Source organism: Bombyx mandarina, chromosome 13, assembly GCF_030267445.1.
Source record: "Bombyx mandarina strain Sakado chromosome 13, ASM3026744v2".
NCBI classification, from domain to species: domain Eukaryota; kingdom Metazoa; phylum Arthropoda; class Insecta; order Lepidoptera; family Bombycidae; genus Bombyx; species Bombyx mandarina.
In genome coordinates, this window is record NC_143220.1 from 10,008,340 (window position 1) to 10,021,476 (window position 13,137).

General features: G+C 40.3%; 1 protein-coding gene across 2 annotated transcripts; it reads right to left on the reverse strand.

The window, feature by feature from the left end:
* Nucleotides 1–20: 20 nt before the first annotated feature.
* LOC114244017 (uncharacterized) lies at nucleotides 21–7,817 on the reverse strand. Of its 2 annotated transcripts, XM_089732569.1 has the most exons (7): nucleotides 7,070–7,817; nucleotides 5,719–5,953; nucleotides 4,747–4,993; nucleotides 3,909–4,142; nucleotides 3,142–3,319; nucleotides 2,231–2,419; nucleotides 21–2,193 (listed from the first exon to the last, which is right to left on the reverse strand). In XM_089732569.1, exons 1-6 carry the CDS (start codon nucleotides 7,574–7,576, stop codon nucleotides 2,252–2,254), a joined length of 1,569 nt encoding a protein of 522 aa, XP_089588695.1. In that variant the 5' UTR covers nucleotides 7,577–7,817; the 3' UTR covers nucleotides 21–2,193; nucleotides 2,231–2,251. The 2 variants fall into 2 exon arrangements, with proteins under 2 accessions (XP_089588695.1, XP_089588694.1); XM_089732568.1 differs by having other exon boundaries at nucleotides 21–2,419; nucleotides 7,070–7,816.
* Nucleotides 7,818–13,137: the final 5,320 nt, after the last annotated feature.

Sequence of the window (13,137 nt, forward strand, 5' to 3'; positions counted from 1 at the left end):
TAAATAAAAAAAACAGTATGTATTCATAAATGCATTTTATTCGGAACATTTGACATACATTGTTTACAATAACTTACAAGTACAAAACGAAACATATTTATTTAGACCTTCATCGTATTATAATAAACAAAAAAAGAAAAGAACTCAAATCTTTTAAAGCAACATAATAATAATCTCTAGCGCCTAGCGAACGTCAAGAAAAACAGGCTAGGTATGTATATATTTGCACGTGACATTAATAAATACAATTCGTTTTATAACAAAGGAAATACGTACTCTCTATAGCTACGTGCTCAAGAACGAATTCGTGTAAAATAAATCAAACCCGAAAACTGTATAAATTTTATTATTAAGAAGATAGAATTTCAACACATTTCTATAAGAAAAAAAGGGTTATCATAATAACATACAGTGTCGTGTGCAAATGTTTCTGAATACGAAGACAGTTGATACCTAGTGCCGGTGATTATGGACACATTTAAAAAAGAGCCTAAATAATTGTTTTATAAAAAAAATTTGCACGCAATGCAATGCAACTTAAATCAGCTGACGCGCGGGGTCAACGACACGGTGTGTGCCTCCGTTTCCTTTGCGGGTTCATTTAAGTATTAGCTTTCTTGTTTCCCGTATATAGTCACTATGTACTATATCAATTTTAAAACGCTTCTTTTACATTGTGTAGAATATAATAATATTTATATTACATAATTAATTTATGATAACAATATTATAGATTATAATAATATATAATTTTTCGGGATTATGTTCATATTTTCTATAATAAGTTTATTTACATTGGTGATGGTTTTATGGATATTTTTTTGCCACATGAATAACATTATCTAGTATTATCGCATCCTTGTGTTTTAATAAATACTAAATAGTTCTTAAAATATATAGTTTTAATTTGTAGATATTATATTATGTACCTAATGAATTACTTAAATTATTTTGTAACTATCTATCAATTAATAATATGTAGTATTGTGTCATGCATACTAAGTACAAAGAAAATAAATATTGTATCATTTAATAAAACTTGTTTTTAAGCCTTATACTAGCTTTGTAAAATTATTCATTTATATTATGTATAACATTATGTGACATTATGGTCATTAACACTATTACGGTTTAATGTTACATTTATATTCATTTTCATTCTTTTCATTTCATTTTTTCCGATGATTCGTATATTATTATTTATATATATTATGTTAATATCGTAGGTATATGTTATTCGTAATAATAAACATTTTAATCATATTTATATTCTACAAAATCATTGACTTTTATCAAAAACAGTCCATTATTGAAATTGGGAATTAAATTATCACCTTTCTTTGAGTGAAAACCAATTTACTTGCTGTTCCTCAAAACTAAAATCAAAAAAAAGTTCATCGACCTATTTTTGTAAAACTCACATTTACCCACATTTACTGACACGCATGAATACTTATATTACTTTAATACCTAATCGTTTAGATAAGTATTGTCTTTTTAGACTTCTTAGCTTAGAGTTTTAAATTTAAAAAACAGAAAATTTCAGATCACTTGGTTACGTTGACTAGATTTAACACTTTGGCTTTATTTTTAGAACATCAACTTGACTACAATTTTTCGATGGCTCCAATGAACACTACGTTAACTCCAAATTCGTAGGTTTACAGGAGGAGCTTTAAACGAAAAAAGTTGATAAAATCTTTATTATTGCAGATATATTTGTTTTTTTCTTGTGTAACTAGCTGATTTACTCTTGCTTCGAACCCCATCAATAATGATTTGTAATACTTTTAAAATAGTGAAGCGATTTGCGTGAAAAACGAAAATTTCAAAATTTTGAGTTAGAGCAGTGTTCATTAGAGGCATCGTTTTTACTTCATCGAGAAACTATTTGTTTAAAAACATGATCATAAACTAAAACAAAAAATATTTTAACACGCTTTTATTCAATTCATCTGTGTCTGTCTATATAACAGACTCTTTCAACCTAATCTTTACCAACATCAAGATGTCGTCAACTTTAATATTTTCAGATTAGAATCATGAAGATAAAACATAAAATTGTTCGGGTTATTATTTATTTTTGTTTATAGCCTATGAGTGTAATGTTTTTAACAAAAAAAACATGAATCTAATATAATAACAATATCCAAATCTATGGAATGTTGAGGGAGATGTGACGTCACGGCTTACCTCTCCTGACCCCGGGAGATGTGACGTCACGGCTTACCTCTCCTGACCCCTCGAAGAATCATTCAATACTGCGCAACGAATGTTTGAACTGTAACAGCTTGCTGATGTTTGCGTAAACGAGGTCCTCAGGTGAGGATATCACGAAGTAGACCAGCCCCAGGACTGACAGGACCGCGCGCCATATGGAGAAGTGTGTCCATGTGTGATAGAAGGTCGGTATGGTTGGCTGGAATTAAAAAAAAATTTTTTAAGTACATATTTTCTGACGTCCGATATACCGGAGTTTGAATCCCGCAGGTGGGTCCCAATTTTTCTAATGAAATACGTATTTCAAATCGTTACATACGATTGCACCGGTGTTCGAATCCTACCGGCGGGTCCTAATTTTTCTAATGAAGTACGTACCTAACAAATGTTCACGATTGACTTCCACGGTGATGGAATAACATCATGTAATAAAAATCAAATCAAACCCGCAAAATTGTAATTTGCGTAATTACTGGTGGTAGGACCTGACCTCTTGTAAGTCAAGTTTCAAAAACCACAAATTGATAAAATTGATAAAATTAACAACAGAGAGCTCCACTCCGTTCGGCTGCTTGAGCCATAATGTTTTGTGCGAAAATAGTCATTTGTATTTATAGTACAAAGTAGGGGTAGCTAAGTCATGAATTCTCTTGAATACCGTCTTAAACAGATATTTAGTAGCGTTGGAGTTACACCCAAAAAAAAATTAAGATGGAGGAAACCGTTAACCCTCATCATCTTAGTTATGTAAATAGCAGGGTTGCATATATACTTCATATAGGCATAATATACTTCGCAAATTTGCGTTCCAGTTCTATGGGTGGGAATCTCAAGATCGATGACGTCATCAAGTTGTGACGTCCACACGTGCCGCACTCGACGCCAGATGTGATGTTAACAATAAAATATACCAGTACTCACTGTGGTAAGATTCCCGGTGATGTTGTGTACCAGGGGCGTGTACTGGTACACCATCAGCTCATCGTACATCCTGGCCGCCGCGCAGACCAGTAGGCAGGCCATGTATAGTATGACTAGAACTATCGGCTGGAAGTAGGGTTGGAAACCTCTACTGAGATCCAAGCTCGCTATGTCTAATCTGTGAAAGAGACAAAAAATTTATGAGATTTATTTGGTCCTTTCGACATTTATTTATGTGAATTTATTTAAGGGATGGATTTCAACGATATTTCAATATCGTGCTGACTATACAGGTTTAATTATAATTTTTTTTTTTTTTTTTTTAAAAGCACCGGTTACCTTTCTGTTGGCCATATGATAGTCTTCCATGATGATTTAATCAGAATTAGCAAGAGTTGTTTGATTTGGTGGTGGTACCTACCCGTGAGGACGTAGAACATAACCAATCACCAATGATTACGAAAATTATAATTTTAACGGGTTTTGTTTTTATTACACGATTCCTTAATCGTGGAAATCATTCATGAAAATGTGTTAAATATGTATTTCATTATAAAAAAAAATAATTTAACTGTGGGATTTGAACACGAGCATAGTCGCATGACTCCATACAAGTATACCGGCACTCTAATCCTTTAGGCCACGACGACTTTAAGAAACCCCAATTTAAAACTTTAAATGCGAAACATTTCAATTACACACTTTTTTTATTATATATTATTTTTATGCATATTTAACAGTATTTCATATATACAAACCACACTTACCTATCCAAAACAGACAGAAGACACAAGACGCAAAAGAAATAGTATGCAGCGACATAAGGCATTGTTACAACGGAGTGGAAGGACAGATGTCCAGCATCCAATCCATCAGTATAGCCGATCAGGAGAAGGTGCATCAAAGACAATCCACCGAGTACTCCGTGACAAGCCACAGCACAACTCTTCCATGCTTTCTGAAGCATCAAGGCTACATCTAGTGGGGTGTGGTCGGCTAAGCTGAAATGTTACCATATTTGGTGTTGTATTATTAGGAAAAAAGCCTTGATGGTGAATGAGCATGCATGACAATTATAATTTGCGTAATTACTGGTGGTAAGACCTCTTGTAGGTCCGCGCGGGTAGGTACCACCAACCTGCCTGTTTCTGCCTTGAAGCAGTAATGCGTTTCGGTTTGAAGAGTGGGGCAGCCGTTGTAACTATACTTGAGATCTTAGAACTTATATCTCAAGGTGGGTGGCGCATTTGCGTTGTAGATGTCTATGGGCTCTAGTAACCACTTTTTTTTTTATTGCCTAGATGGGTGGACGAACTCACAGCCCACCTGGTGCTAAGTGCCACTTAACACCAGGTGGGCTGTGAGCTCGTCCACACATCTAAGCAATAAAATAAAAAAAAAGAATGCGCTTGCATTCCACTTACTAGTAAATGGTTATCGTCGACTATCAACATTAGTAATATAAGGGGCATACCAATATGTTTACTACAGTACCGGACTATAGGGATACACCCTAGTCTACTCCTTGTTTTAAACGCCTATAACTTGTGAGACTATGTAAATATATTAAATAATAATATATATACTACATAATTGTTACAATACCTTAAGTATTTATCACCATCTCTAGATCGTTGAGGCTGTAATATTCTATCTCTTGACACAGCAGTGAATGTACCTCCACCTTGAAGATATATCTTCTCAGTACGACGAGTTCCAAATCGATCTAACCTTTCATCATTCGGTGATGTAACTGGAGACGGTGATGAAAATGGATTGTCAATGTAATCTTCATGGTATGGTATGCTGGATTCCAGGGTTTGCAGCATTGCAGACAAGTCCGTCGGTCGCACTGACAATCAAAAAATATATTTTCTTAAGATTTAAGTTTGTATCACTTCATCATTAATTTCATTGTGTCATTTATGTATTTATGGTAGAATCTGTTTAAAGTTTGACATCTATCTAGACGAGGATAGCTTTTCAAGAAGCAAAGAAGAAAGACCAAGGAGGCATCCTGGGCACATTGAATAAAGGGGGATATATAAATTATTATTTTACATAACCAAATACTATAAATATGTTCAGTAGCAAATTAATAAGTAAAATTTTATAATAATATTAGCATCAGCAGCATAGTATCTCAACTCTTTTGTACATATCAAATTGCAATTGGTTCATCCTGTCTCAATGCCATACTGTACTAGTTGCTCGCAGCATAATGGCTCAATTTTTTAATGATTTCTCTATCAGTTATATTTCATATTTTTGACAGGATTTTTGAAGACAAATAATATCTAAAATTAAATTTCAGTTCAATAACCAATAATTTTTTTGCTTCATATTATTGCCGTTTCTATGGTCGATTCTATTGTAGTCATGTTCTCTAAGGTGTTGTTATTTTAATTATATTTTATTGTTTTATTTAAGTGAAAAATCATTTAAAATGCATACAGCAAGTATCAAGAATTTGGTTTCCATCATAATAAACACAGCTGAGTTCAGACCCAGTTTTGAAGTTAGACTCTATTAGTTTTTCCAATAGCGCATTGCATTTAATATAAATAAACAACATACCTGACTTTCCCTGTTTTGACTTAGAGCCAGTCTTGAAAACCTTAGGGCTTACATCTCTACCATTAGCATTAGTATCTCTTCTCTCATCTCTAGATTTTCTTTTTGTCTTGCGAGGTTTATGGCGGATGTCTTTTGACGTGCCGTTATTGTTCTCAAAATCATTATGTTCAATTTCCAATTCACCGCTGAGTGTTATTACTTCATCTTTATTGTACTCTTTTAAATAATCATCCACCTAAAATCACATTTGTTATATATTTCTATTCCTTATAAAATTGTTCTAACTATCCTAAAGCATTACATTCAAGTATGAAATCTAGGAATGTACGTTTCTTGGGACTTTTATATTCAAATATGAAAGATGATACACTATATGGGTACTTTTTTACTGTAAAATATTTGTGAACAAGTGTGGAGTGCAGAAGCCTGTATTCATCACCCGTCTAGCAACTTTTATTATATTGTACTGTACTATTAGATAAAAATTCTAAAAAAAGTAGGAATGAATATTATAAACCGATATTGTCAAATTATTCAAGTACTTTCTTTATACTATAATCTCTACAAGTTCTTTTTTCTATTTAATATATTCAGTGAATATACCTAATTTGACTGACAATATTTATTTTACCCATTTAAGTGTTTACTAGAATTTTGTAAGTTTTTTTTTTTTATTTTTTTTTTTATTGCTTAGATGTGTGGACGAGCTCACAGCCCACCTGATGTTAAGTGGTTACTGGAGCCCATAGACATCTACAACGTAAATGCGCCACACACCTTGAGATATAGTTCTAAGGTCTCAGTATAGTCACAACGGCTGCCCCACCCTTCAAACCGAAACGCATTACTGCTTCACGGCAGAAATAGGCGGGGCGGTGGTACCTACCCGTGCGGACTCATAAGAGATCCTACCACCAGTAATTACGCAAATTATAATTTTGCGGGTTTCATTTTTATTACACGATGTTATTCCTTCACCGTGGAAGTCAATCGTGAACATTTGTTGAGTACGTATTTCATTAGAAAAATTGGTACCCGCCTGCGGGATTCGAACACCGGTGCATCGCTTCAACACGAATGCATCGGACGTCTTATCCGTTAGGCCACGACGACTTCAGAACTTTCAGACTTTTGGCTTGTCGCATGAAATTGCTGTTCAACTGTTCTTCTTGGGAACAGTTTAAATGTAATTTACATACCAAAAAGGCACTAACATGTTTTTTCATAATAAATTTTAAAAAAATCATGTTACTAAGCTTATTATACAAATATTGGTAAAATTTTGAAAGTAGTTAGCTAGTAGTTCCTTAAGCTTGTTTTTAAATGATGAATGTCTAAAAAATATAATTACCTTTTCCAATGCACTTAGACTGGAGCCTGGAATTTCAAAATCATGTAGATCCCGATCTCTATGCCTCGAGGAATGTCTCTTTTTTTTTCTGTATGATGGACTACGTTTTTCCTTATGCCCACTTGACGGACGGGACAGTGACTTCAGAAACTTTTCATCCAAACCGTTTGGATCGTGAGAATAAAATACAAACGATGGATTCTTGTCAGATTTCTTAATTTCCTTCTCGACAAAGCCTAAAATATCCTGCTTGATTTGATCGTGTATAGGAAGCTCAGTGTCCAAAGATTCGTGTTCGGATTTAATCCAGCTACCTCGCTTGGACTTCTCTGGTGTTTCCACCGTTTCTGTATTTTCAGGTTCAATAGCGTGACCGTTTGATAGTTTTCTTGATCCAGAACTGCTTCGTTGTCTCTGTTTGTTTTTGTGTTTAGGAGACGGTGAGCGTGCACTTGAGTGCACTTCTACTATTTCCTCCTTCTCATCAGAACTCTTTCCCGGCTTCATTATTCGCGAATTACAAAGGTAAACCCACGCAATCTCAGTTTGTAGGCATTTTACTTATCTCAAAGAAACAAACTTTCATGATACCACTGGAGCTACTGCGTAAAAAAAATTAGTTATTTGGAATATTTGTGTAAACTATAAAATATTTTTTATTGTTTATTTACACATATTTCTATAACTTTACAAATTTTGAAAACAAAGGCGGTTCGAAAACCCTATTCAAATGTCAAATGTCAACTCCTTTGACGTCATTATGACGTCATACAGACGAGAAGAAAACGTTTCGTTCCACATTGGGAAAAGAACAGCTTAGTAATCGCTGCGTTTAGCGTGGATATTACGTTACGTTTTTAGAATACTAATGCCATGACCGTACTTAAAAAACTTACTGTGTTTAGCTTCGTTTCTTCCACGGGGAGTGCTTCCAGAAATGTTTGAAATGACCGCGCCCTCTTGTTTTAGTACTGCACCGCTCACCACCGGAGCAGAATTAATTGAAACTAATCCTAAAGCCACTGGCCACTACGTTCATCCATAGTGGGTTCCCAAAGATCTTTTTCACCCCCTACCGGCTTTGATATGGCCTTCCACGGTGCTTACTGGGTGCTATGACATGTCCTTCTTCAAACGATGCTTACGCAGAGTATACAGTAGCTTCGCTGTGCACCTAACTGACGCCCATGAGCATCGGTTACCACTCACCATCTTAAGGGTTGTACGCTTGTCTTTCTACAAGAGCAATACAAAATAAATAAACACATGCCTGGGTAGTCGATTGCATCGTACTTTTCGTTACTATAGAAACAAACATCTACACGGCTCTAAAACAAATAGATAATTCATAAAGAAGAACCACAAAAACATTTCCACTATTTTATATTTGACGCCGCGAAAACACCAATGTCAAAATTTTTGGGGTTTAAAAAAGGGTAAAAAAGAGGTTTTAATTTTCATAATAAAGAAACTATTTTATCGCAGCAGCTAAAACATGAATTCATAGACAAAAAAAATAAACAAGAAGTAAATACCAAACCTTCAAATCCATTTTAACATAGCCGGCTCTTAGAGAATGCCTAAATAAACTACATAGTTGTGGGACACAACCTGGTTTGTTAATTGCTATTGTAGGCAGACGAGTTTAAGGTCAACTTGATGGTTAATCTTTTTGCTATTTTATAGCAGCCCAATGGATAAAACGCCCGGTCCATTCGTATCGAGTGATGTGACAATGCCAGTGTTCAAATTCCTCAGCCGGGTACCAATTTTTCTAATAAAATACCTACATAACATATGCTCATGAATGACTCTTTTGACAAAGGAATAAACATGGTGTAATAAAAATCAAACCTCTAAAATTATAATTTGTGTAATTACTGTTGGTAGAACGTCTTGTGAGTCGACACGGATAGGTACAACCGCCCTGTCTATTTTTGTCGTGAGGCAACAATGTTTTTTTTTTTTTTTTTTTTTTTTTTTTTATGATTGAAACTTTACTGGTGGCCCGAAGGCCTTTCCAGTTTCACCAGGACAGGTGGGCGAGCAAAGGCTCAGCCAAGAGGGGCGGGATTTGCTAACAACCGCCCGAGCGCCTCCGAAGGAGACCTAACAACTCAAGAGCAATTGTTTCGCGAATGAATCTACTACCGGATCGGAATCGCGACCCGCTGAGAAGATCCGGCGAGAAACTCAGCGGGCTGATGCATGGGTTAGGTTGTACGTCGACCTCTTTGTCGAGTTCGACGAGTACGGTTACCGGGGTCCCTAAGCCTGCCCCTAGTATTAGAGCTGAAGGCATCTAATGCAACGGTTATTGGATCTGATGGATCCGTAAGGACGTGTCTAGGGCGTCGACGGTGACTGGCTCCTGCATGATCAGGATTCGGGGAGTAGTCAGCGGCGGCAACGATAAGGCGATTATCATGACGCATAGCCTTATCGAAGTATCGTTCCGACGCTGACTTCATGTATTTCCGAATTGATTCGAGGCCCAGGTCGTCATGTAGGTCAACGTTCCTCACGAACCACGGAGCCCCGACAGCTAACCTACAAAAGCGGGATTGTAGGGATTGAAGGGTGTCTATGTGTGTGCGGGCCGCGTGAGCGAACACCACACTCGCGTAAGTCATGACGGGCCTTATGCAAGTTTTGTAAAGTGTCACCTTGTTCCGAAGGGACATTTTACTCCGCTTACAGATCATGGGGTAGAGTCTACCGAGAATAAACGCGGCACGGTCACGGACTGATTTTATATGCGGGCGGAATGTCATCGATGCATCCAGGGTAACACCCAGGTACTTGACCTTCCTAGCCCAGGGTATGGGTTGTCCAAAGAAAGTAATCGGGGGTGTGAGATTCCTCCTCCTAATCCGGGAGGAAATCCGTGTGGAGCTTCCCCTCTGAAATAGCACCGCAGTACTTTTCGATGGGTTGATGTCTATGCGCCATTTTCGGAACCACTGTCCTAGGGCTAGGGCTGCGCTCTGAAGCTTCTTCGCGATTAGGGACTTATTTCTACTAGAATAGTAAACAGTCGTGTCGTCGGCGAATAAAGCTAAATGGGTCGGCGGCGACCGGGGAATATCGTTGACGAATAAGCTAAATAGGAGGGGTGAGAGGACAGAGCCTTGCGGGACTCCAGCTGTGAGAGGTCGTGGGGAGGAGCGGGTTCCCTCGACTCGATATCGAAAAGAGCGGTTCGACAAGAAGTCCCGTATGATGAGCACGAGACTATCCGGCACGCCCATGTTGAATAGTTTGAAAATCAAACCATTGTGCCAGACTTTGTCGAACGCTTTTGCGACGTCGAAGAAGAGAGCTCCCGTGTATAACGGTTTTGGTCGATTAAGCCCCACAAGAATGTGCTCCGTGAGGCGGTGCACCTGTTGAACGCATGAGTGATTTGTACGGAATCCGAATTGTTCATCGATGAGAATGCCCTTGGATGAGACGAAGTCTCTGAGGCGTTTGTAGAGCAGACGCTCATACAGTTTGCCTAGAGACATGAGGAGGCTAATCGGGCGGTAGCTCGTCGGATGATTTTTTGGTTTACCGGGTTTATGTATGCCGATAACGTCCGCTTCTTTCCACACCGCGGGAAAGATACAGTTCGCCATAGCGGCATTGAAAATAGATGCCAACATCACGATGAGTTGGACGGGTAGAAGTTTAATAACGCGGTTAGATATACCGTCGGAACCGGGAGCCTTGCGAGGACGTAGGTCTTTGATCAAGTCTTTAACTTCCATCGGGGTGACGGGTGGTAACGCATCCGAGGGTGGCAAGGAGGCTCTGCGTTCTACCTCACTGTCTACTAATTCTACATGAACAGGGTCCATGGATTGAGTGCTGGGCGTGCACTGGGTTTGCAGTGTATCGGCCAGCAGCTCTGCTTTTTCATCATCATCGAACGCCGCGAGTTGGCCTGAGGGGCCTACGAGGGGGGGCATAGTTACTACCGTATCCGATTTGAGAGTACGAGCTAAGCGGTAGTAAGACCTTTGGGAGGGCGCGAGTCTTTCTAAGAAATCAGACCATCTGGCATCTCGGACTTCGGCGATGCGAGACTTTACGTCGCGTTGTAGGGCACGCATTCGAGTACGATTATCCACGGTAGGATACCTATCGTAGGCGCGGATCGAGGCGTTCTTAGATCTAAGGAGTTCCCTAATATCGTCCGGCAATTTGAAGCGGTGAAGGAAGTCCTCCGCTACAACTTGCTTCGATGACCTATTTAATGTCGAGGTGATGTGTGACGTTAAGATGTCTATGGCTTCAGCGGTATCCTGAGGAGACGGGGTAGAGTCCGGGCTAAACGGGAGCGATGGTGGATCAGATTCAGCCAGGCTGATGCCCAGCGTGTGCCAATCCACCACAGTCCTCGTGACGGGAACGGAATCGGGAGCGCGACCGAGCTTCATAACGACGGGACGATGGTCTGAATCTAACTCTGAAACTACTTCGATCGAGTGTAAGCGCAGAGTTACGTTTTTTAATAACGCTATGTCGAGTATATCCGGGCGATGCGCGATATTTAGCGGGTAGTGAGTCGGGGTTAGCGGAGCGACGATATCGAAGGCGAGATCATCGACTAACGCGTCAAGCCGCCTGCCATTCGGAGTTGTGGTGTGCGAGTTCCACCTGACGTGTTTACAATTAAGGTCGCCCGCCAGAATGACAGAGCTTCCCATGCCGAGCAGCGCCTCGATATCGCTGCTTAGAACGATCTTATCCGGTGGAAGATAAACGGACGCGATAACGATCGGCGCGTGTCTAGTCAGTGAGATTCGGCATACTGATGCTTCGATGTTAGAAAGCGCGGGGGGGTCGAGTGGGACGCAGTGCAGGGCTCGTCTATAGTAAATGACGGTACCACCACCACGAGCAGTGAGCCTGTCGTTCCTAACCATGTTATAGTTCGCGATTTTAGGGTCGCGGCGCGCGGGCTTAAGCAGGGTCTCCTGCACCAAAAAGATGTCAATTTGATGGTCACGCAAAAAATCACAAACCTGATCACGTTGATTTGCGAGACCGTAAGCGTTAAAAAATCCTATCGTTACGGATAGGGGCTTTATTCTACTTATGTACGCCATTGATTACCGGCGGAGCGAGGGGAGGACGTACGTATTTAACGACGCGTATACGTCAGCGTATTCTTGCACAACGGCGATGAAGTGTTGTGCAGTGGAGGCAGCGCGAATGGCGTCACCTAAAGCGTTAACGCGCTCAAAGTTAATCGATTGAAAGAAGTCGATCGCTAGAGCAAGATTGTCGGACGCTGTCGGAGGGAAATTCGCGGGGGAGGGGCGTATCGCGGGGGTGGGACGAGTCGCGGGGGCGGGACGAATCGCGGAGGAGGGAGTTGTAGCCGTGTTCGTATACGGCAGCGGTCTCGCCCAGGCCGAGCCACTGGGCACCGGCGCCGGAACGAACGCTGGCTTAGCCTGCGACACAGAGGGTGCCGAGGCTTTGATGTCTGGATGGGAAGCTCGGAGGCGGTTTTGGCGGGCGACGCGGCGATTTATTTTCGGGGCTCGGGGGCATCCGCGGTAATTTGCGGGGTGACCCTGTGTTCGACACAGGACGCAGCTAGGCGGTTCCGTCGCGGTTTTTTGATCGCGAGTGCATAGGGCCGTAGCGTGATCGCCTAAACACTTGACGCATCGGGGGCGCGCGTGACAGTTACGGGAAGAATGCCCGTACAGTTGACAGTTATGGCACTGGCTAGGAGTGCCTTTTTTATGGGGGGCTTCGACGGCGATACCGGAGAGCCTACAGACGGTCCGTATGTTAAAAATTTGCTTACCCTCGGGGGTAGGCTGGAGGGCGACTAGAACCATATTATATGGTTCCCTACCGCGGCCGGTGTGCATGCGGTGCACTGAATTTACTGGTAGGCCTTGTTCCAGAAGGTCGGCCTTGACGAGTTCGGCATCCAACTCTTTAGGGATGCCACGTATGACGGCACGGAGTTCGCGTTCCTCCTGGAGCGTATACGTATGGAAACTTATACGCTCCTTACGGAGGTAAGAAGAGAGGGCCCTATGGTCGTCGGGTGTTTGAAC